This window comes from Cherax quadricarinatus, chromosome 24 (assembly GCF_038502225.1).
Source record: "Cherax quadricarinatus isolate ZL_2023a chromosome 24, ASM3850222v1, whole genome shotgun sequence".
In the NCBI taxonomy this organism is placed as follows: domain Eukaryota; kingdom Metazoa; phylum Arthropoda; class Malacostraca; order Decapoda; family Parastacidae; genus Cherax; species Cherax quadricarinatus.
The window spans coordinates 37288812-37314753 of record NC_091315.1 but is presented as its reverse complement, the minus strand read 5'-3'; the positions used below and the strand labels follow the sequence as shown (position 1 = coordinate 37314753).

The 25942-nt window shown below is 39.9% G+C and overlaps 1 protein-coding gene across 2 annotated transcripts in view; it reads right to left on the bottom strand.

Moving 5' to 3' along the window:
- Nucleotides 1-12503, bottom strand: part of LOC128690886 (protein spaetzle 5) — a 154456-nt gene extending 141953 nt beyond the window's left edge. For both annotated transcript variants that reach the window (XM_053779640.2, XM_053779641.2), the window contains exon 1: nucleotides 10055-12503. In XM_053779640.2, coding sequence (XP_053635615.1) covers nucleotides 10055-10063 — 9 coding nt within the window. In that variant the 5' untranslated portion in view covers nucleotides 10064-12503. The remainder of the gene's footprint in view (nucleotides 1-10054) is intronic.
- Nucleotides 12504-25942: the final 13439 nt, after the last annotated feature.

Here is a 25942-nt window from a genome sequence, read left to right as displayed (position 1 = left end):
TTTTGGTAGGATAAAAAATATACAGTTAAACAAGGGCTTATATGCCAGTTGACCGGGTGAAGGAACTGGAGGAGAGAGTGAAGGAGGGAGAGAATGGGGGAGGGAGAGAATGGAGGAATGAGAGAGGGAGAGAATGAAGGAGAGAGGGAAGGAATGAAGGAGGGAGAGACTGAAGGAATGGGAAAGGGAGAGAATATGGGGGGACAGAATAAAGGAAGGAGATAGAGAATGAAGGAAGGAGAGGGAGGGAAGGAATGAGGAATGTGTTAGAGAATGAGGAGGGGAGGGATGGAGGGAGGATGGACGTGAGGAATGAGAAAGAGAGAAAGGAAGGGAGGAACGAAGGAAGGAAAAAAGGAATGAAGGAAAGAAGGAAGGAAGGAGGGAGGGAACGAAAGGAGGAAACACAGAGAGTGGAGTATGTTGACAAGAAACGAAAGGTACTTACTGAAAAAAGAGAGGAGGTAATATCAGTGATGGTTGAGGCATTGTCGTGGTTAAGGTGGTTGAAAGGGTAGGGGGGTTGGGTAGGGGGACCTGTGGTGGTTGAGGGAGGATGGTGGCAGTAGTAGGGAGAGGAGAGGTGGGTAGGGAGCAGGTAAGTGGGGTGGAGAGAGGAGGGGTATGCTGGCACAGATGACGTAATATTATGATTGCGAGTATGCTTCCTCTCAGGTGAAAGGGTATGCTTGCAAAGCCCGGGGAATATACTTGTGTAAGGAGAAAATATACCAAGTGAGGTGATGGAGTATACTCGCAGGTAAGTAGATATGCTCATTAAATTTGAAGGAGTATAATTGACTGGTTTCATTGTTCGTTGGAAGATAAGGGATATATGTTCTGACATATTTGTATATTCTGGTATACTATATCTAACATGCTAGCTGCACACACACAATTTGTCCCTGCGTTGAAAATATAATTCTTAAAATTATACAACTAGCTTAAATAAGGTTTGTCAGGAAACAAAATAAATGCTTCCTGACGTGGGTCTCAATCATAAGATAACCCGCAGCTCCTGAAACATTAGTTTAATTCAGAAAGAAGGGTTTATACTTTCGGAAAGCGAGTATACCTTATCAGTTCAGTATGCATCGTAAACTTCGATATACTCCGTGAAGTTAAATGTCTCTCACAGAGATTTAAACACAGCTGTCTGTACCATTTTAACTCATTAAATTTAACTTTCTTTTGTCGCTTCCTCACCCAAGCTAAACCCCATGAGTTATTATGGTAACACCAGCACAATTAATAGTGGCAACGTCGGCATAATTAATAATGGCAACGTCAGCAAAATTAATAATGGCAACGTCAGCATAATTAATAATGGCAATGTCAGCAAAATTAATAATGGCAACGTCGGCACAATTAATAATGGCAATGTTAATATAATTAATAATGACAACGTCAGCATAATTAATAATGGCAGCATCAGTATAATTAATAATGGCAACGTCAGCAAAATTAATAATGCCAACGCCAGCATAATTAATAATGGAAACGTCAGCATAGTCAGATAATAATGACAGCATCAGTACAGTTAATAATGTCAACGTCAACACAAGTAACAGTGATTATGTCAACACAAGTAACAGTGATAATGTCAACAAAAGTAAAAGTGACATCAACACGAGTAACAGCGACATCAACATAAATAATAATAGCATCATCACTATCAACTACACAAACTTCACGTGCACACTGGGGCCGAGAGCACGACCTCACATGTGTACATGTGAGTACTCTCGTTTACAGCGGATTCCGGACTAACAGCACAAAAAATGAAAACTGGATTATATACAGCCTGTGAACACAAAAACGCATATTATGTAAAGACCAGAAGCAAGAGACATTTAATGTCTTATTACCAGATTCCTCAGCGCTTATAACACTTGAGGAAATGGTACGAGGGTTCAACAAGCTTTTCTGAAAAGAAAGACGTGTTTTGTGGTTGAAAACACAATAATTCCAGGGCCATGTTTACAGACCGGGGCTGTGGAGTCCCAGTTGGAATCGTGGAGTCAGAGTCGGAGGCTGAAGAAATTTTTGGGTTACAGGAGTCGGAGTCGAAAGCAATTCTTAGAGTTAGTAAGTAAGTAAGTAAGTTTATTCAGGTATACACAAATACAGTTACATAGTATTATCATACATAGCAGCATATGTATAGAGAACCTAGGATAACCCAAAAAAGTCAGACAGAGTGACTTATTTCCATTGGGGTCCTTTTACCTTATTATTATAATATAAAGGTTATAATATTTTCTTATTATTCTATAATGAAGATAACATCTTATTATCATACTAAAAAGACTATCTACTACACGAGGGTCATTAAGACTATCTACAATATGAGGGTCATTACTAGGAATAAAGTAAAATTTACACGTATGTTAGCTAAAAAATAGAAAATCATTCCCCGCCCTTTCTGTAGCTACATTCATCAGACACCTTTTAGCACTCTTCTTGAACTGGTTCATGCTATGACTGCCTTTGACATGTGCGGGTAGTCTGTTCCATTCCTTTATTACTGTACAATAAAAGGTGTTTGAAGCCTGGCCAATGACTGTGGCTACTACAAAGTTGTGCTCTCTTCCCCTAGTACTATGATTGCTTTGGTTCCCAACCTGGAGTAGGAGTCGAAAGAAATTCTTGAGTTACTGGAGTCGGAGGCGAAAGAAATTCTTGAGTTACTGGAATCGGAGGCGAAAGAAATTCTTGAGTTACTGGAGTCGGAGGCGAAAGCAATTCTTCAGTTACTGGAGTCGGAGTCGAAAGAAATTCTTGAGTTACTGGAGCCGGAGGCGACAGCAATTCTTGAGTTACTGGAGTCGGAGTCGATAAAAAATATACCGACACTGACTCCGACTCCTAACAAATTTAAATTGTATAGAATATAAATTAAACCATAGTTTATTCTAGAATAAGAAGTGTTATGCTGCTAATTAAGTTTATTTCTTTTAAAATAATCATTCATTGAGCTGTTTTAAGAGTTCAATTTCTCTTTACTTTTTTGTAGTTCTAACTTTGAATTCTTTTTAGCATTATCAAAGGATGTACTTCAGATTTTTGAACCAGTAGAGAAAGATGTTTCTGACTCAGATTTTCTTTTAGTTTTTTTTTTTACATCCTGTACATGATAGCCTTAATTTAAAAAAAATCGTTTTTTGTTTTATCAAGTTTTGTTCTTCTGGAGAGCGAAACGTTGCCACAATAAAATATCACATTAGTTGCACTTGTGTCCTTTTTACTTAACATATTGCAGGTAATTCTACCAACATTAACACATTTTGTCCTTTGGTTTAACTATAAGATAATTTCTTTAAGAAATATAATATAAAAGCTAAAATGACATAACAATAGCTTGTAGGCTCACGTTAAAACAAGTTACTGAGCTTTGTATGTTGTATGCTTGCAATCCATACAGGAAATATACAATTAGTATATTTATAACTAGCAAGAACTCATTTATAATTAAGTCCTTTCTAAAATTTTCTCTAAAACGTTTAAAATTATTTTTTCCATATATATTAATGTAAAAATTAATAATTTTTTTACCACAAGAACCTTAGAAAACTTACCCAACCTTATTATAACAAGCGCAATTTAATTTAGCCTAATCCAACTAAATATATTTTAGATAAGTTTACAATAATTTAATAATAAACAAACACAATGAAATATATTTTTTTCGTTAGTTCAGAATGATTTTTGAGAAATTATTGCAGACACAAATTTTCGCTTGCCTTATTCGGCAAGAAGAGCGTTGCTATTAAAGCCAAAATCACAAGTTTTATCTATTCGGCACAATATATATATATATATATATATATATATATATATATATATATATATATATATATATATATATATATATATATATACACTCAGGAGGGTGTATATACATTAAGGAAGCAATCCTAACACTTAGCGGGGTGGATATTCCAACACTCAGGAAGGTATATTTATTTACATACATTCATAAAGTCACAGAGTTTACGTCCCACTGAGGCAAAGTTAACATTTTTGTGTTACGATTCAAGTTAATATAGGCAATGTTAACTAAGGCTAATATGAGCAGCGCTGTCGAAGACGAGCTCAGCTTTGAGTAACGTTAACAGAGTGATGAGTAAGGTTAACCCAGTGGTGGGTAAGATTAACCCTGTGCTGAGTAAGGTTAGCCCAGTGCTGGGTAAGATTAACCCTGTGGTGAGTAAGAGTAACCCAGTGGTGGGTAAGATTAACCCTGTGGGGAGTAAGCTTAACCCAGTGGTGGGTAAGATTAACCCTGTGGTGAGTAAGCTTAACCCAGTGGTGCGAAAGATTAAGCCTGTGGTGAGTAAGAGTAACCCAGTGATGAATAAGATTAACCCTGTGGTGAGTAAGGTTAACCCAGTGGTGGGTAATATTAACCCTGTGGTGAGTAAGGTTAACCCAGTGGTGGGTAAGATTAACCCTGTGGTGAGTAAGCTTAACCCAGTGGTGGGTAAGATTAACCCTGTGGTGAGTAAGCTTAACCCAGTGATGGGTAAGATTAACCCTGTGGTGAGTAAGCTTAACTCAGTGGTGGGTAAGATTAACCCTGTGGTGAGTAAGCTTAACCCAGTGGTGCGTAAGATTAACCCTGTGGTGAGAAAGCTTAACCCAGTGGTGGGTAAGATTAACCCTGTGGTGAGTAAGCTTAACCCAGTGGTGGGTAAGATTAACCCTGTGGTGAGTAAGGTTAACCCAGTGGTTTGTAAGATTAACCCTGTGGTGAGTAAGGTTAACCCAGTGGTGGGTAAGATTAACCCTGTGGTGAGTAAGGTTAACCCAGTGGTGGGTAAGATTAACCCAGTGGTGAGAAAGGTTAACCCAGTGGTGGGTAAGATTAACCCAGTGGCGGGTAAGGTTAACCCAGTGGTGGGTAAGATTAACCCAGTGGTGAGTAAGGTTAACCCAGTGATGGGTAAGATTAACCCTGTGGTGAGTAAGGGTAACCCAGTAATGGGTAAGATTAACCCAGTGGTGAGTAAGCTTAACCCAGTGGTGAGTAAGATTAACCCTGTGGTGAGTAAGGTTAACCCAGTGGTGGGTAAGATTAACCCAGTGGTGAGAAAGGTTAACCCAGTGGTGGGTAAGATTAACCCTGTGGTGAGTAAGAGTAACCAGTGATGGGTAAGATTAACCCTGTGGTGAGTAAGCTTAACCCAGTGGTGCGAAAGATTAACCCTGTGGCGAGTAAGGTTAACCCAGTGATGGGTAAGGTTAACCCAGTAGTGAGTAAGGTTAACCCAGTGGTGGGTAAGATTAACCCAGTGGTGAGTAAGGTTGACCCAGTGATGTGTAAGATTAACCCTGTGGTGAGTAAACTTAACACAGTGGTGGGTAAGATTAACCCTGTGGTGAGTAAGGTTAACCCAGCGGTGGGTAAAATTAACCCAGTGGTGGGTAAGATTAACCCAGTGGTGGGTAAGATTAACCCTGTGGTGAGTAAGCTTAACCCAGTGGTGGGTAAGATTAACCCTGTGGTGAGTAAGCTTAACCCAGTGGTGGGTAAGATTAACCCTGTGGTGAGTAAGGTTAACCCAGTGGTGGTTAAGATTAACCCTGTGGTGAGTAAGGTTAATCCAGTGGTGGGTAAGATTAACCCTGTGGTGAGTAAGGGTAACCCAGTGGTGGGTAAGATTAACCCTGTGGTGAGTAAGATTAACCCAGTGGTGGGTAAGATTAACACTGTGGTGAGTAAGCTTAACCCAGTGGTGGGTAAGATTAACCCAGTGGTGGGTAAGCTTAACCCAGTGGTGGGTAAGATTAACCCTGTGGCGAGTAAGGTTAACCCAGTGATGGGTAAGATTAACCCAGTGGTGAGTAAGGTTAACCTAGTGATGGGTAAGATTAACCCTGTGGTAAGTAAGGGTAACCCAGTAATGGGTAAGATTAACCCAGTGGCGAGTAAGATTAACCCAGTGGTGGGCAAGATTAACCCATTGGTGAGTAAGGTTAACCCAGTAATGAGTAAGATTAACCCAGTTGTGAGTAAGCTTAACCCAGTGGTGAGTAAGATTAACCCTGTGGCGAGTAAGGTTAACCCAGTGGTGGGTAAGATTAACCCTGTGGCGAGTAAGGTTAACCCAGTGATGGGTAAGATTAACTCAGTGGTGAGTAAGGTTAACCCAGTGGTGGGTAAGATTAACCCAGTGGTGAGTAAGGTTAACCCAGTGATGCTTAAGATTAACCCAGTGGTGAGTAAGGTTAACCCAGTGATGGGTAAGATTAACCCTGTGGTGAGTAACGGTAACCCAGTAATGGGTAAGATTAACCAAGTGGTGAGTAAGCTTAACCCAGTGGTGAGTAAGATTAACCCTGTGGTGAGTAAGGCTAACCCAGTGGTGGGTAAGATTAACCAATGGTGAGAAAGGTTAACCCAGTGGTGGGTAAGATTAACCCTGTGGTGAGTAAGCTTAACCCAGTGGTGCGTAATATTAACCCTGTGGTGAGTAAGGTTAACCCAGTGATGGGTAAGATTAACCCAGTAGTGAGTAAGGTTAACCCAGTGGTGGGTAAGATTAACCCAGTGGTGAGTAAGGTTAACCCAGTGGTGAGTAAAGTTAACAGTAAAGTTTTAGTGACCACTACAGGGTCACCAACGCTTCAACAAGACCTTGATGGTGTGTGGCACAATAATTATAACCCAGTATGTCAATGGGGTGAAACGTAACAGGAGGTAGAGAAGGAAGAGAGAAATATTGAAACGGAGAGAAGCAGAGAGAGGTGACGAAATTAAGCGAGGAATAAAGTGAAGTGGAAAAAAACCCAGAGAGGAGTGAGAGAAGCAGAGACAAATGAAAAGAAATAGAAAGGAGAAGAGAGAGGTAATGAGAAAGTGATAAGAATGGGAAATATCATCAGATTTCTACACATGAACTCTTCCATATTAATAAAACGTAAATACTTTCACACAGGATGCAGATTACTTTGCTTTCTTTAACAATCACATGATTGTATAATTATCTCAATTTATATATAAATAAATAAAAATATATATATAATATATATATATTATATACATATATATATATATATATACATATATCTATATATATATACATACAGTGGTCCCTCAATAATCGACCGGCCTGAAAGTCGACCATTTCGGAAATCAACCGGTTTTTTCGACAAAATATTGACTCGGAAATTGACCGAAATTCGTTTATCGACCCGTCTCGACCCGTCGTCCCAGACGCGTATGCACGAGGTTAGTGGGCCTCGACCCGCCTCAGCCTTCCTTCCCAGCCAGTGTGCCATTGTTTACCAGTTAGCGGCGGTCCTCTCACGTGCTCCAGTGAAATATTTCATAATATTTCATTTATTTTAGTGCTTGCAAGTTATTTAAGTGCTAAATAAGCTACCATGGCTCCAAAGAAATTGTGGCCAGATTGTGTCGACAAGAGGGATTTGGAAGGGTTTGGGGCTGACCCTGATGAGCCTATGTCAGTTTTGAACTCTATTGTGGCACTGGGGAGATCCATGGGGTTGGATGTGAGTTTGGAGGATGTGGAAGAGTTGGTGGAGGACCACAACGAAGAGCTAACCACTGAGGAGCTGCAAGAGCTTCAGCAGGAAGAGCAACAGATCGCAGCTCAGAATCTTGCTGCAGAGGAGGAGGAAGAGAGATGGAAGAAGGTGCCTTCTTCAGAAATTAAGGAGATTTTTACTATGTGGGGTAAGATGGAAAGATTTATGGAGAAACATCACCCAGAGAAGGATGTTGCAAGCCATATCGGCAACTTGTACAGTGACAGAGTCTTGGCAAATTTTAGGGAAGTTTTAAAGAGACGCCAGAAACAGAGCTCTCTGCACAGTTATTTTGCGAGACAGGACTCCAGTGACTCTCAAGCTGGTCCTAGTGGCATTAAGAAACAGAGAAAAGAAGCAACCCCAGAAAAGCAAATGGTACCTGAGGTGTCGCTGGAAGGGGATTCCCCTTCCAAACTATAAACAATCCACTCTCTCCTCCTCCTCCAGTCTCCCATACACTAAGAAGAATCTCCAATAAAGGTAAGTGTTATGCTGTTAATGTTTCATTCATCATTTCCCATTGTATTGTTTATGTACTACATGAATATTTCATGTAAAAAATTTTTTTGTTTTAATACTTCTGGGTGTCAGGAACTGATTAATTGAATTTACATTATTTCTTATGGGGAAAATTGATTCGTAAATCGACCATTTCGATAATCGACCGGCTTCCAGGAACGGATTACCGTCGATAATCGAGGGACCACTGTATATATATTCCAAAAGTCTTCTAATTTTACCGTTTTTAAATAGTTTTCACATATATTTAACTGTATGTCTCATACAGAGATAAGTGTCTCACAGATTTTTATAATTTTTATTAAAATTATTACAAACATTACTATTATTGTTATTATTATTATTATTATTATTATTATTATTATTATTAGTAGTAGTAGTAGTAGTAGTAGTAGTAGTAGTAGTAGTAGCAGTGTGGTAGCAGTAGTAACAGCAGTAGTAGTCATAGTGGTGGTAGTGGTAATTTTAGTGGCAGTGGTAGTAGTACTAGTAGTAGTATAGAAGTGGTAGTAGTAATAATAGTAATAGTAGTAGTAGTAGTAGTAGTAGTAGTAGTAGTAGCAGTAGTAGTAGTAGTAGTAGTAGTAGTAGTAGTAGTAGTAGTAGTAGTAGTAGTCGTAGTAGTAGTAGTTGTAGTAGTAGTGGTGGTAATTTTAGTAGCAGTGGTAGTAGTGGTAACAGTTGTAATAGTAGTAATATAGAAGTGGTAGTGGCAGTAGTAGTAGTAGTAGTAGTAGTAGTAGTAGTAGTAGTAGTAGTAGTAGTAGTAGTAGTAGTAGCAGCAGTAATAGTATATTCATGGGGAAGCGTTCAAGGCACATACAACTCCCAAATCCCATACAACGCCTAAGGCTCATACAACGCCTAAGACCCACACAACGCCTAAGACCCATACAACGCCTAAGACCCACACAACGCCTAAGGCCCATACAACGCCTTAGGCCTATACAACGCCTAAGGCCCATATAACGCCTATGGCCCATACAACGCCTAAGGCTCATACAACGCCTAAGGCTCATACAACGCCTGTGCCCATACAACGCCTAAGGCTCATACAACGCCTAAGGCTCATACAACGCCTATGGCCCATACAACGCCTATGGCCCATACAACGCCTATGGCCCATACAACGCCTATGGCCCATACAACGCCTAAGGCTCATGAACATCAAAATGTTATACAATACCGACAGGTTGGTAGGTAAGACACATAGGCAAGGGTGATGGACTGATTACATCGTCTTCACATCTCTACTGTTCCTGCCTACTTTCTGTATTCGACTAAAGAAGCCTACTGTGTAGGCGAAACGTTTCGGAATAAAGTTGCCTAACTGTTGCCTATGTGTCTTACCTACCAGCCTAAGGCTCATACAACGCCTAAGGCTCATGCAACGCCTAAGGCTCATACAACGCCTAAGGCTCATACAAAGCCTTCACTTCTCAAGAGACTCATCATTTACTCAATTACTCAAGCCTGAATCCATCGATAAGCTAGAAAAACTTTGTTTGGGGTCTCCGCGGGTGGTTCAGTAGACTTACCTCACAGTTACACAACTCTTCACTTTGGAGAGGAAATCTAAGACCACTTATCCTTCCCAAATTGACTGTTATTTGCGAGTTGTTCCAGCCGCTTTACTGCGACTTTTAGTCTTCTCATTTGATCGAGGGTTGTAATCAATGCATCGTTGTTATAGGCAAACACTGGCGGTAAATCATGTAGACCAACTTAACCCAAAAAAAATAAAACCATGTTACTGGATAAACAAATGAAGGAGGTAATATTTCCAATACTATTTAACTGAAATATAAATAATTAGTATGTTTACCTTTAACAATTATCAATGAAAGGTACGAGGTTAAAGGCGTCGTCACCGTGCGCTTTAATAGGTAACAAAATGGAGATAAAAATATGTAAAAGCTGACATTTGGAGAACACTTGACAAGTAAACAGTGCCAGAAGAGCGGAAGGAAACACTTACTGTCATCATTGTGTCATTGAGATGAGCTGGTGCTTGGAGTAAGAAGGACCCGTTGGAGGTGCTGTTGGAGGAGGAGGAAGCGTTGAAGGTGCTATTGAAGAAGGAAGGTGAGAGGCAAGATTTTTTGTTATAGTTACTAGGGATGGAGGAAAAGGTGGCGTTGATCTTTAAAGACGAGGCATTGTTGAAGAAAGTGTTGTTAGTAATGTTGAAGGAACTTCTTGGGAGTTGAAAATTAGTAGCTCTTCCTCCTCCAACGAGACCTTGGGTCGTGTTATGGTTGCCGATGGAGTGTCGCAGGGCAATGTGGTCAGCTTCTTCTCTGGCTTCAATGGTGTCCAGTCTCGTTGGAGCGAGCAACAGGCCTCGTCGAAGTAACTTTTGCTGCTTGATCTACCTCCCACCCATCAAGACAACCGGTAAGTACATCACAAAAGAGCACGCATCACCTTCACCTCAAGCTCCTTCACCTCTCTAGAGCCTCTGAGCGACAACACTCACAAACACAATCACTGGCGACGAGGTTATTAATTTTCACCTCTGTAATTAAGTACTCTGGGCTGGTGTTACTCTAGACTACAAGTTCACACGAATTAGAATGAGACTCAGAGGACAGTAGTACACAACACTTGTGTCACTCTTATTAAAACTGCTTTTACCACTGTGAAAAAGATATCCTTTGACTGAAGATATCTTACACAGGTTCATTCCCTTTGAAACACACCGAAGGGCTCACATTCCACAGTCACCTCCGTTAAAGCTACTTCCTGTGTGAAATGCCGAAGGTAAAAAAAAAAAGCGTTGTCTTACGATTTTTGTTGCTGTGAACTGGTCCAGCAGCAGGTTTGTAATGCCTTACTGCTAACCTCGGATACGTTGATGGAGGAAAAAAGTGGATCAGTGACCACTAAGGCCGCCTCTCCCGCGTGCTCTGTGTGCCCCAGGGTTCAACACTGTCCCTGGTTCCACCTTCGTCTTCACTTCCTGTTGTGAGGGTGTGTGACTCCACTGTGGGCAAGAACCGGTGTGGGCAGACGGGTGACCCGCTGCCAGGGTTTCCCACCTCAAGACCAGCTTCCCAGCCAAGATTTTCACTGGCAGGAGAGAGAGAGGATGGGAAGGGAGTGAGAGATTTCTTAGAAAGACAGTGATAATTTCTTTTTGTTTTCCCTGAATTCCCCAGATTAAGTTTATGGTAGACCACAAGAGTACTTTCGCTGGAGTCTCAACTTTCACTAAGGATGAGCAACACGCTAGTTTCACTGAAGTCTGAAACTTGACTCAATCCTGTTTCTGTTATGATTTGCCTCTTAGCTTCTATACGAGATGCGTAAGTGTGACGGAGCTGCAGCTGTTGGTGCCGTGACGCTGTTGTCACCTTGAACATATACACTTCACACTATTTCCCGTGGTGGGTGAGTCTTAACTATATGTTGGTAACCTGTTTCGGACACGGGGGTCAGAGGCACTTCGAACCGCTCACTACACTCATTCAGAAGCTCCTCACCGAGCGACAATGACCACGAAACTGTGAAAGATGATGCCACAGACTCACTTTTTTTTTTTAAGAAAAGTCACGGAATTCCCGGCGATGACAACCCTCCAGCAAGTGAGTGGCAGTGTCGTGACTCATGCAGTTGTTGTGGCGTCCTCGGGGCCTCCTGTGGCAGTAGCAATAAGAGATAAAGTCCTGTGGCAGCAGCAACAGGAGGCGTTAGTGGTCGAGGATGTGGTTTTATTTCTGTCTTAGTCAGCGTATCTAGTTTCAGTCATCACTTTCCCTCTTGTTTACCTACTTCCACCTGAGTCAGCGCTTTTGTTTTTGTCAGGGTTACTGGGAGACTAAGAAATAATTTGAAAAGCCAAGCGAGTCAGGAAAAAAATGAGATAAAAAGAGGGAAAGGACGAAACGGAGGAGAGAAACTGACAAGACAAAGTTGTAAATACGTCAGGTATTGTTGGTGAGGTGTGCGCTGTTTGTGTCCTTAATTTCTCCTGCTAACTTTCAATGGGTCATCTTGCAGGGAGGGGTGTTGTTGCAATTCGACGTGGTGGTGGTGGGTGGTTTCATCCCTGCTTAAGGGATTTCTCCTGGCGAGGCGGAACTTCCTAGCTAGGGACACAACTTTCCAGTTCCAGCCTTCAACACCTCTCAGAGATACACAAACACGTCACCCTGTTTGCAAGCCTCAGACTCATCACTTAGGGAAGTTGATAGATTGACAAGTACTTCGGTGGGCTGAAGTACCCAGGAGGGAGGAAGTAGCCCCAGAAGGAAGAGGAAGGGCTGTAGAAGTTTTCACGGGAGGCGCAGTAGAGGTATACTAGAGGAGAAACTTGTGACTAGAGAGTGGTGTGGGGTCCACGTGAGACAACGGCCAGGGTAGTGTGTGGGGTTGGGAACGAGAAGAGGTAGGCGGCGGCGTGCGATCCCCTGCTCAATCCACACACAACTAACCCACTTCCAGCCTTGCTCACTTCTCACTCCCTGCTGCTGCTGCTGCTGCTGCTGCTGCTGCTGCTGTTGTTGCTCCGTCTGCCTGTCTGGTGCTGGTAGGTCGCTGTTTCTACCACACCAACATCAGCTACCAGTATACACCTCTGGTGCTCAAGATACTTCTTGCTGATAGTAGGTTACCTGGAGGTTACCTGGAGGTTATTCCGGGGATCAACGCCCCCGCGGCCCGGTCCACGACCAGGCCTCCCGATGGATCAGGGCCTGATCAACTAGGCTGTTACTGCTGGCCGCACGCAGTCCGACGTACGAGCCACAGCCCGGATGATCCGGCACTGACTTTAGGTATCTGTCCAGCTCTCTCTTGAAGGCAGCCAGGGGTTTATTGGCAATTCCCCTAATGCTTGATGGGAGGCTGTTGAACAGTTTTGGGCCCCGGACACTTATGGTGTTTTCTCTTAGTGTACCAATGGCGCCCCTACTTTTTATTGGCGGCATTTTGCATCGCCTGCCCAGTCTTTTACTTTCGTAGGGAGTGATTTCTGTGTGCAGATTTGGGACCATTCCTTCCAAGATTTTCCAAGTGTAGATTATGATATATCTCTCCCTCCTGCGTTCCAACGAGTACAAGTCAAGTGCTTTCAAGCGTTCCCAGTAGTTAAGGTGCTTGACAGAACTTATACGTGCAGTATATATATATATATATATATATATATATATATATATATATATATATATATATATATATATATATATATATATATATATATATATATATATATATATATATATATATATAGGAACGATGACTTGGTGATTACTTAGATAATATTATTGGTATTATGAAGTAGTTACCATGAGGTAACGTAGAGAGTAATGAACGATGTCTGCTTTGATGTTTGCTGTGCATTAAGGTTTGTTGTTGCTTCTTCTGCTTTGATGTCTGTTGTTGCTGCTGTTGCGTTCATGTTTGCTAACACTGCTGCTGCTGATTTGATGCTTACTACCACTGTTCCTGCTGCTGCTTTGATTTTACTGATATATATATATATATATATATATATATATATATATATATATATATATATATATATATATATATATATATATATATTATATATATATATATATTAGATAAATAGTGAATAAATTCCACAAGGCTGAATGAATGGAAAATCAAACATGGCATAGACACATTCTATAAATTTCGGACTCAGAGACCCTCTTCAGCAGATAAGCAACGTGGAGAAAACAGAAGTTTATACACACAGTTGCCAGTTTATTAGGTACACCTTTACACTGCTTGTTAATGCAAATATCTATTCAGCCAATCACGTTGCAGTACCTCAATGATTAAAATCAGGCAGAAATGGTCAAGAGGTTCAGTTGTTGTTCAGACTGAACATCAGAATGGGGAAGAAATGTGATCTAAGTGACTTTGACCGTGGAATGATTGTTGGTGCCAGACGGGCTGGTTTGAGTATCTCAGAAACTGCTGATCTCCTGACATTTTCACGCACGACAGTCTCTAGAGTTTACAGAGAATGGTCTAAAAAACACAAAACATCCAGTGAGCGGCAGTTTTGTGGGCGAAAACGTCTTGTTAATGAAAGAGGTCATGGGAAAATGACCAGACTGGTTCAAACTGATAGGGAGATGACAGTAATTCAAATTACCGCACGTTACAACAGTTGTATGCAGAAAAGCATCTCTGAATGCCCAACACGTCAAACCCTGAAGTGGATGGAATACAGCAAAAGAAGACCACACCAAGTTTCACTCCTGTTAACTAAGAAAAGAAACTGAGACTACAGTGGGCATAGGCTCACCAAAACTGGACAGTCTGACAACTAGAAAAACGTCGCCTGGTCTGATGAATCGCTATGAAGAATTGCCGATGGTAGAGTCAGAATTTGGCGTAAGCATTTAGGATGTTGTGGAACGGGAGATTCTCGGCACAAATGTGCAACCGACAAATCTGCAGCAACTGCGTGATGATTTCATGTCAACATGGACCAATAAATATAATGCCGGAAGCTAAGAATTTGTGATACATGAGGTAATTGAATCAATTTTTCGTGGTTTTTAATGGGAGGTTGTAAATTGGTTCCTGTTACATTAACAGTGATTGTAACGATTTTCTTTTGCAAGGGCAGATTTTTTTTTTATATAAAAGATTTGTGTATGTTGTGGGTGGCTTGTAGAGCATATAGGAAAATGGCCGAATTTTCTTGTGCATATCTGATATCTTTTTTGTGTTCAGTGATCCATTTGTTTAAGCTCCTCCTTGCAAATGTTTCTTGTCAGACTAGCAGTTCCTCTTAAGCTTCTGCCCATAAGTGTTCCTCGTAAGACTAGCAGCCCTTCTTACATAGGAAAACCTTGGAGGAGCTATAACACAAGGATCACCATATATAAAATCGTTTCCCAATGAATAATAAAATGAGACAGGCGGCGGAGTCTTCCAGTTCAAAGGCACGATTAATGTCTAGTGTAATAACACTGACAGTTTTGAACTGGTCCAGTGACATCTACCGCAGTGAAGAGGTTCAACAAGAGGTCAACGACACAACGATTTTTATACTTGGTCACACATTAACGAATGATTATTAAATAGTGATTTATCGAGATTATTATTTAAAAAAATACAGTAGCAGTGACACTGGTACGCTTTGTAGTTCTTGATTATTCCCAGCTCTTCCTTTTGTTTACTGGGGCAATATTTGCCCTTTTCCACAGAGATGGGAGTAAGAGGCGATGCTAACTCGTCCGTAAAACAACATGGCAACATCAGACTGACCCTGTCTGGCCCCATAGCCTAGCCTGTTTGCAGCGATTTAAAAGAACAGGACTACTACTTGCTTTATTGTCACCTCCGATAATGCTGAACGATCTCATTATATTGCTTCATGATTACGATTGCTTGTCTTGATCCGAAACTAGCTTCTTGTAGGGGACATGATTGCAAGTTGGTCAGCAATTCTTGAATTATTGGTTGTAACATTTCCAGCCTGCAAATTTATTGCTGGAATTGTGCTCTCCTGTATATATCCCTGTATATATGGCCTACTAGGTTTTGGAATACACCATTCCTCTTGCTAATAAGTTTTTTTTTTTTTTTGCCATTTCCTACCTAGTCATGCCTGTCACCGACTTTCTCCACTTGCCTGCAGGCTTTCCTGTGACATTCATTTTAGCGGTACATACCCTTTGTATTCCTCTGTAGCCTCTATTTGACAAGTTCCTAATTAAGACTTAGTTGTATTAGTGGTGAAGAACAGGATTGGTGAGAGCGTTCGTGTGGTTGTCAGCATGAACTTGGAACATGATGTTACATTCAATGACGACAATCTTCAAGTAACTGATTGATTAGTTTAACTTCTCCGACGGCCATATTGTGAGAGAAGAATGAAAGTCGCGATGCTGAGTCTAGAAAATTTTGCATATATATATATATATATATATATATATATATATATATATATATATATATATATATATATATATATATATATATATATATATATATATATATATATATATATATATATATATATATATATATATATATATATATATATATATATATATATATATATATATATATATAATATATATATATATATATATAAATATATATATATATATATATATATATATATATATATATATATATATATATATATAATAAATATATATATATATATATATATATATATATATATATATATATAAATATATATATATATATATATATAAATATATATATATATATAAATATATGGGAAAGGTAGGGGGTGTGTGGACCAGGTGTTTACAGTGAAACATATAAGTGAACAGTATTTAGATAAGGCTAAAGAGGTGTTTGCGGCATTTATGGATTTGGAAAAGGCGTATGACAGGGTGGATAGGGGGGCAATGTGGCAGATGTTGCAAGTGTATGGTGTAGGAGGTAGGTTACTGAAAGCAGTGAAGAGTTTTTACGAGGATAGTGAGGCTCAAGTTAGAGTATGTAGGAAAGAGGGAAATTTTTTCCCAGTAAAAGTAGGCCTTAGACAAGGATGTGTGATGTCACCGTGGTTGTTTAATATATTTATAGATGGGGTTGTAAGAGAAGTAAATGCGAGGGTTTTGGCAAGAGGCGTGGAGTTAAAAGATAAAGAATCACACACAAAGTGGGAGTTGTCACAGCTGCTCTTTGCTGATGACACTGTGCTCTTGGGAGATTCTGAAGAGAAGTTGCAGAGATTGGTGGATGAATTTGGTAGGGTGTGCAAAAGAAGAAAATTAAAGGTGAATACAGGAAAGAGTAAGGTTATGAGGATAACAAAAAGATTAGGTGATGAAAGATTGAATATCAGATTGGAGGGAGAGAGTATGGAGGAGGTGAACGTATTCAGATATTTGGGAGTGGACGTGTCAGCGGATGGGTCTATGAAAGATGAGGTGAATCATAGAATTGATGAGGGAAAAAGAGTGAGTGGTGCACTTAGGAGTCTGTGGAAACAAAGAACTTTGTCCTTGGAGGCAAAGAGGGGAATGTATGAGAGTATAGTTTTACCAACGCTCTTATATGGGTGTGAAGCGTGGGTGATGAATGTTGCAGCGAGGAGAAGGCTGGAGGCAGTGGAGATGTCATGTCTGAGGGCAATGTGTGGTGTGAATATAATGCAGAGAATTCGTAGTTTGGAAGTTAGGAGGAGGTGCGGGATTACCAAAACTGTTGTCCAGAGGGCTGAGGAAGGGTTGTTGAGGTGGTTCGGACATGTAGAGAGAATGGAGCGAAACAGAATAACTTCAAGAGTGTATCAGTCTGTAGTGGAAGGAAGGCGGGGTAGGGGTCGGCCTAGGAAGGGTTGGAGGGAGGGGGTAAAGGAGGTTTTGTGTGCGAGGGGCTTGGACTTCCAGCAGGCATGCGTGAGCGTGTTTGATAGGAGTGAATGGAGACAAATGGTTTTTAATACTTGACGTGCTGTTGGAGTGTGAGCAAAGTAACATTTATGAAGGGATTCAGGGAAACCGGCAGGCCGGACTTGAGTCCTGGAGATGGGAAGTACAGTGCCTGCACTCTGAAGGAGGGGTGTTAATGTTGCAGTTTAAAAACTGTAGTGTAAAGCACCCTTCTGGCAAGACAGTGATGGAGTGAATGATGGTGAAAGTTTTTCTTTTTCGGGCCACCCTGCCTTGGTGGGAATCGGCCGGTGTGATAATAAAAAAAAAAAAAAAAATAAAAATATATATATATATATATAAATATTTATATATATATATATTTTTTATTTTTTATTTTATTATCACACCGGCCGATTCCCACCAAGGCAGGGTGGCCCGAAAAAGAAAAACTTTCACCATCATTCACTCCATCACTGTCTTGCCAGAAGGGTGCTTTACACTACAGTTTTTAAACTGCAACATTAACACCCCTCCTTCAGAGTGCAGGCACTGTACTTCCCATCTCCAGGACTCAAGTCCGGCCTGCCGGTTTCCCTGAATCCCTTCATAAATGTTACTTTGCTCACACTCCAACAGCACGTCAAGTATTAAAAACCATTTGTCTCCATTCACTCCTATCAAACACGCTCACGCATGCCTGCTGGAAGTCCAAGCCCCTCGCACACAAAACCTCCTTTACCCCCTCCCTCCAACCCTTCCTAGGCCGACCCCTACCCCGCCTTCCTTCCACTACAGACTGATACACTCTTGAAGTCATTCTGTTTCGCTCCATTCTCTCTACATGTCCGAACCACCTCAACAACCCTTCCTCAGCCCTCTGGACAACAGTTTTGGTAATCCCGCACCTCCTCCTAACTTCCAAACTACGAATTCTCTGCATTATATTCACACCACACATTGCCCTCAGACATGACATCTCCACTGCCTCCAGCCTTCTCCTCGCTGCAACATTCATCACCCACGCTTCACACCCATATAAGAGCGTTGGTAAAACTATACTCTCATACATTCCCCTCTTTGCCTCCAAGGACAAAGTTCTTTGTCTCCACAGACTCCTAAGTGCACCACTCACTCTTTTTCCCTCATCAATTCTATGATTCACCTCATCTTTCATAGACCCATCTGCTGACACGTCCACTCCCAAATATCTGAATACGTTCACCTCCTCCATACTCTCTCCCTCCAATCTGATATTCAATCTTTCATCACCTAATCTTTTTGTTATCCTCATAACCTTACTCTTTCCTGTATTCACCTTTAATTTTCTTCTTTTGCACACCCTACCAAATTCATCCACCAATCTCTGCAACTTCTCTTCAGAATCTCCCAAGAGCACAGTGTCATCAGCAAAGAGCAGCTGTGACAACTCCCACTTTGTGTGTGATTCTTTATCTTTTAACTCCACGCCTCTTGCCAAGACCCTCGCATTTACTTCTCTTACAACCCCATCTATAAATATATTAAACAACCACGGTGACATCACACATCCTTGTCTAAGGCCTACTTTTACTGGGAAAAAATTTCCCTCTTTCCTACATACTCTAACTTGAGCCTCACTATCCTCGTAAAAACTCTTCACTGCTTTCAGTAACCTACCTCCTACACCATACACTTGCAACATCTGCCACATTGCCCCCCTATCCACCCTGTCATACGCCTTTTCCAAATCCATAAATGCCACAAAGACCTCTTTAGCCTTATCTAAATACTGTTCACTTATATGTTTCACTGTAAACACCTGGTCCACACACCCCCTACCTTTCCTAAAGCCTCCTTGTTCATCTGCTATCCTATTCTCCGTCTTACTCTTAATTCTTTCAATTATAACTCTACCATACACTTTACCAGGTACACTCAACAGACTTATCCCCCTATAATTTTTGCACTCTCTTTTATCCCCTTTGCCTTTATACAAAGGAACTATGCATGCTCTCTGCCAATCCCTAGGTACCTTACCTTCTTCCATACATTTATTAAATAATTGCACCAACCACTCCAAAACTATATCCCCACCTGCTTTTAACATTTCTATCTTTATCCCATCAATCCCGGCTGCCTTACCCCCTTTCATTTTACCTACTGCCTCACGAACTTCCCCCACACTCACAACTGGCTCTTCCTCACTCCTACAAGATGTTATTCCTCCTTGCCCTATACACGAAATCACAGCTTCCCTATCTTCATCAACATTTAACAATTCCTCAAAATATTCCTTCCATCTTCCCAATACCTCTAACTCTCCATTTAATAACTCTCCTCTCCTATTTTTAACTGACAAATCCATTTGTTCTCTAGGCTTTCTTAACTTGTTAATCTCACTCCAAAACTTTTTCTTATTTTCAACAAAATTTGTTGATAACATCTCACCCACTCTCTCATTTGCTCTCTTTTTACATTGCTTCACCACTCTCTTAACTTCTCTCTTTTTCTCCATATACTCTTCCCTCCTTGCATCACTTCTACTTTGTAAAAACTTCTCATATGCTAACTTTTTCTCCCTTACTACTCTCTTTACATCATCATTCCACCAATCGCTCCTCTTCCCTCCTGCACCCACTTTCCTGTAACCACAAACTTCTGCTGAACACTCTAACACTACATTTTTAAACCTACCCCATACCTCTTCGACCCCATTGCCTATGCTCTCATTAGCCCATCTATCCTCCAATAGCTGTTTATATCTTACCCTAACTGCCTCCTCTTTTAGTTTATAAACCTTCACCTCTCTCTTCCCTGATGCTTCTATTCTCCTTGTATCCCATCTACCTTTTACTCTCAGTGTAGCTACAACTAGAAAGTGATCTGATATATCTGTGGCCCCTCTATAAACATGTACATCCTGAAGTCTACTCAACAGTCTTTTATCTACCAATACATAATCCAACAAACTACTGTCATTTCGCCCTACATCATATCGTGTATACTTATTTATCCTCTTTTTCTTAAAATATGTATTACCTATAACTAAACCCCTTTCTATACAAAGTTCAATCAAAGGGCTCCCATTATCATTTACACCTGGCACCCCAAACTTACCTACCACACCCTCTCTAAAAGTTTCTCCTACTTTAGCATTCAAGTCCCCTACCACAATTACTCTCTCACTTGGTTCAAAGGCTCCTATACATTCACTTAACATCTCCCAAAATCTCTCTCTCTCCTCTGCATTCCTCTCTTCTCCAGGTGCATACACGCTTATTATGACCCACTTCTCGCATCCAACCTTTACTTTAATCCACATAATTCTTGAATTTACACATTCATATTCTCTTTTCTCCTTCCATAACTGATCATTTAACATTACTGCTACCCCTTCCTTTGCTCTAACTCTCTCAGATACTCCAGATTTAATCCCATTTATTTCCCCCCACTGAAACTCTCCTACCCCCTTCAGCTTTGTTTCGCTTAGGGCCAGGACATCCAACTTCTTTTCATTCATAACATCAGCAATCATCTGTTTCTTGTCATCCGCACTACATCCACGCACATTTAAGCAACCCAGTTTTATAAAGTTTTTCTTCTTCTCTTTTTTAGTAATTGTATACAGGAGAAGGGGTTACTAGCCCATTGCTCCCGGCATTTTAGTCGCCTCATACGACACGCATGGCTTACGGAGGAAAGATTCTTTTCCACTTCCCCATGGACAATAGAAGAAATAAAAAAGAACAAGAGCTATTTAGAAAAAGGAGAAAAACCTAGATGTATGTATATATATATATGCATGTGCGTGTCTGTGAAGTGTGACCAAAGTGTAAGTAGGAGTAGCAAGATATCCCTGTTATCTTAGCGTGTTTATGAGACAGAAAAAGAAACCAGCAATCCTACCATCATGCAAAACAGTTACAGGTTTTTGTTTCACAGTCATATATATATATATATATATATATATATATATATATATATATATATATATATATATGCCGAATATGTAAAACTGGTCAATTAGCAAGGACTCATTTAAAATTAAGTCCTTTACAAAATTTTCTCTTATACGTTTAAAGATATATTTTTTTCATTAATGGTGATGTAAAAAATTTTAATTTTGCACCAAAAGAATCTTAGAAAACTTACCTAACCTTATTATAACAAGAACAATTTATTTTAGCCTAACCTAACTAAATATATTTTAAATACGTTTACAATAATTTAGTACTAAACAAACACAATCAAATATATTGTTTTCGTTAGGTTCAGAATGATTTTGGCGAAATTTTTGCATACACAAATTTTCACTTGTCCTATATGGCAAGATGAGCGTTGCTATTTAAGCCAAGATCGCAAGTTCTGCCTATTCGGCACGACATATATATATATATATATATATATATATATATATATATATATATATATATATATATATATATATATATATATATATATATATATATTATTGTAACAACGAACGAGTGGTATTGAGTCAATAACAACACTACGACTAGCCGAGGACTCAAACCCATGTCGTTTTGGCCTGCCTCATGGTGAGCGAAAATCACATGACGCTCTAACCCACAGAATCACTCAATCCTACAAGAATCACTCGTTCATGGTTACAATAATATATATACTGCTCGTGGAGGCTAGTACACTAAACGGGGAGCAGAATGAAATTAGCTCTGAGGCACCCACACCATCGTATGTCCTCGGATCACGGTAAGACACCCACTGTAGTCAGGTGGGTCACTGACTGCAGTGGGTCGAGGTAAAAGCCGGAAATATTGATGAGAAAGTTTGATCATTCAAAGGAATTCACCACTTGTTCTTTAGTGTTAGACACTGATTGAGGACACATTTAGAGTGCAGTCACAGGTATGGTGGAGTAAATGGAACTCTGGTGTCCATTAGGAAGTTAACTGGGTCTTCACCATGACTGATAGGATTGCCTATTGCTCCCACTAGTAATGAAGTTCTAAGGTTATGCACAAAATGAAGAACATTATGTGTATTTAATGTATCATCTCAATAAACCATACTCAGCAATATATTTTTCCTTACCCTGCTTCACAAAAGAAATCTAGAAGTTACGGCTAGCAATCCTAGCCTAGATGACTACGTCCCCGCCTCTTATACGACATCCAGAAGATGCAGATAGCAATCCTAGCAAAGGTCTCCACGTCATCGCCTCTCATATCGATTCTGTAGGAAACAATCATTAATTAAGTTTCCCGACCATCTGTCCTTTTCTTTTATACATTTTTTGGCTGTAACAAAAGAAATCCTGATGATTTGGCTTCTCTTGTACCTCCGCGTCTTGCCTTGGTAGAGATAAATGGGCGCAGAGCTTGTGGTTGCTCAGATTCAGATTCTTTGAGCATGATACAATGTTCGTACAGAGATGGGTGACATGCAGAAAGCCTTTTGATATACAAAGCATTTCGGGTAAATATAAGCCTGTCTTAACACTAATAAAGCAATAACTAATTGTATGGTCTCTAAGTAGTTGTAACAATAAATTTAGAAATTACAAGGAAAACAACTGAAGAGTGTATTAATTCATGCAATATAACAGTTACTGAGTTTAATTATTTTAAGGATTCCAGGTTGGCTTATGATTACAGTTAGTGAGGATTCTAGCATATTAACATATTTTGAACACATTCAATATATTTAATGGTTGTGAGGATTACAGATAATGAGGATAGTGAAGTGTAGCCCTTGAAGCTGGTCATATGGTGGAGTGTGAACCTTGTGATTTGTCAAAATGGAGTGTAGTGCTTGTGGTTAGTCAAATAGAGGAATGTAACAATATTAGCTGGCCAGAGAGTTGAGAGTAGCTCTTGCAGCTAGTAAAATTACTAAGTTTATATCTTGTGGCTGGTAAAGTAATATAGTGTGGCCCTCATGGCTGGTTAAACATATGAGTGGAGATGTTGTAACTAATTAAATAACTGAGTATAGCTCTGGTAGCTGGCCCTCAAATTTATGGTAGTCTTGTGGGGGTGTTTAGATTACAGAATCCTCCCGTGGGATCGAGGTAACTTGGTGGGTGACATGCTAGCTGCTCGACAAGACCAGAAGACCTCTAGGTTTGCTTACAGATTATGTATCTAAACAGCTGGCCCCCTGCCTGTCTAGTTTTTGCAACGACAGGTGTCCTCTTCGCGCCCACGCTTGTAGCACTAAATTGCACTGCATATTTCGCAGAAAGTTGCCGGCGGTGTGATAAGTTATTTCATCAAATCCTGCCGCATGCAGTGAACTTCGAAAGAGATTTTAGAATGCTTAGCAAGTGGCAAGCTGGAGAAATTATTTACAAACATTGTCTCTCATTCCGTAGCAGGATTTTTATCACAAGCCTAATGATCCGGGCTACATGATACACTGCTTAGCTTCGTCTAGGCGCCCATACTTATTACCTGGGGTTTGGCCGTATGGAAAAACTACTTTGATGCAGAGTGTGCAGGTTCGAATCCTAATGTTGATTGAACGATAATGTTTGTAAATAATTTTGTTCTTTTGCGAATTGTGAAGCATACTATATATCTACATATATATGTATATGTATATGTATATATATATATATATATATATATATATATATATATATATATATATATATATATATATATATATATATATATATATATATATATATATATATATATATATATATATATATATATGCAAAACAACCACTCTGAAAGAATAGAGAAATTCCAAGCGCTTTCGTGATTACTCACATTATCAAGGAACTATGAAAGTAAAGCATCCAAGGAAGCTATATAAGGGGTCTGGCCAGCACCTCGCTATCAGATCCCACAACGGTTAAACACCTGACGCGCGCCGACCAAGGCAGCAAGTCCATGGTCGACAGGAATATAATTGAATCTTGTTTCATAAAAAGCAGTTTTGACAATAATATGAATATTTCCTTTGGTTTATATAAATTAGATCCATTTATAATTAATAGAATTTGGAAAGAATTTAATAATACACTGGACAAATAATTTTTAAATTTTCTTGGGTAGAATAGTTTGTGGGGTGAGTTGTGCCAAGGACCTATCGAAGTTGGGTCGGCGCGCGTCAGGTGTTTAACCGTTGTGGGATCTGATAGTGACGTGCTGGCCAGACCCCTTATATAGCTCCCTTGGATGCTTTACTTTCATAGTTCCTTGATAATGTGAGTAGTCACGAAAGCGCTTGGAATTTCTCTATTCTTTCAGAGTGGTTGTTTTGCATATTCTGAAATCACCTGTTTACTGTGATCTTATTGCATATATATATATATATATATATATATATATATATATATATATATATATATATATATATATATATATATATATATATATGCAAACAATAGCAGACGGGCGATCTTAACTATGCAGGACAAGCCACGGGGAAGGGGGGTGGAAATCTTTAGCTCAAGTACTTTCACACTTCTCAGTGCGTCATCAGGAGCTGTGCAATGTTGCAAGGGAGCAACCACAGCAGGGAGAGAGGTCTCAGAGTAACGTAGGTGTCACCTGCCACTGTTACCCTTAGACTGGGTTAGTGGTCGGTGCCAACCCCACCCTACCATCATCCCCCCACTGCACATATGGGGGTAGGAGAGTTTCTGAGATGTCAAGTAGGAAATTATAAGATATAAAGAGCGAGCCTCAATTTTTTCTAATCGTTTATAACAGGTCATATGGTTTGAGAAAATAAGTGTGGGTAGATTGGTAATGCACTGCATACCTTGTTCCAAGGTTCGTAAGTTCGAGTCTCCTTCAGCCAGAGATCAGTGTTTGTGTATATTTCGCCTGCTCTTGCGAATTCCTTGCATATATATATATATATATATATATATATATATATATATATATATATATATATATATATATATATATATATATATATATATATATATATATATATATATATGTTCGTAGTAGGTTGGTAGACAGTAATTACCCAGGGAGGTACTACCATCCTGCCAAGTGTGTATAAAACGGTAGCCTGTATTTGTTTTACACGATGGTACGATTGCTGGTGTCTCTTTTGTCTCATAAACATGCAAGATTTCAGGCACGTCTTGCTACTTCTACTTACACTTAGGTCACACTACACATACATGTACAAACATATATATACACACCCCTCTGAGTTTTCTTCTATTTTCTTACTAGTTCTTGTTCTTGTTTATTTCCTCTTATCTCCATGGGGAAGTGGAACAGAATTCTTCCTCCGTAAGCCATGCGTGTCGTAAGAGGCGACTAAAATACCAGGAGCAAGAGGCTCGTAACCCCTTCTCCTGTACACATTACTAAAGTTAAAAGAGAAAAATTTCTTTGTCTTTTTTGGGTACCCTACCTCGGTGGGATACGGCCGGTTCGTTGAAAGAAGAAGATAAATAATTCTTAGAATACTTTCCTAGAGGATGCAAATTTGTTTAAATAAGTAATAAAAAGTAATACACCGAGCAAATGAAGCAAAAATTAGGCAATGAATATTTGTGAAAAATATCCTTTGATGGAGATGGGTGAAAGTACCTTCAAGCT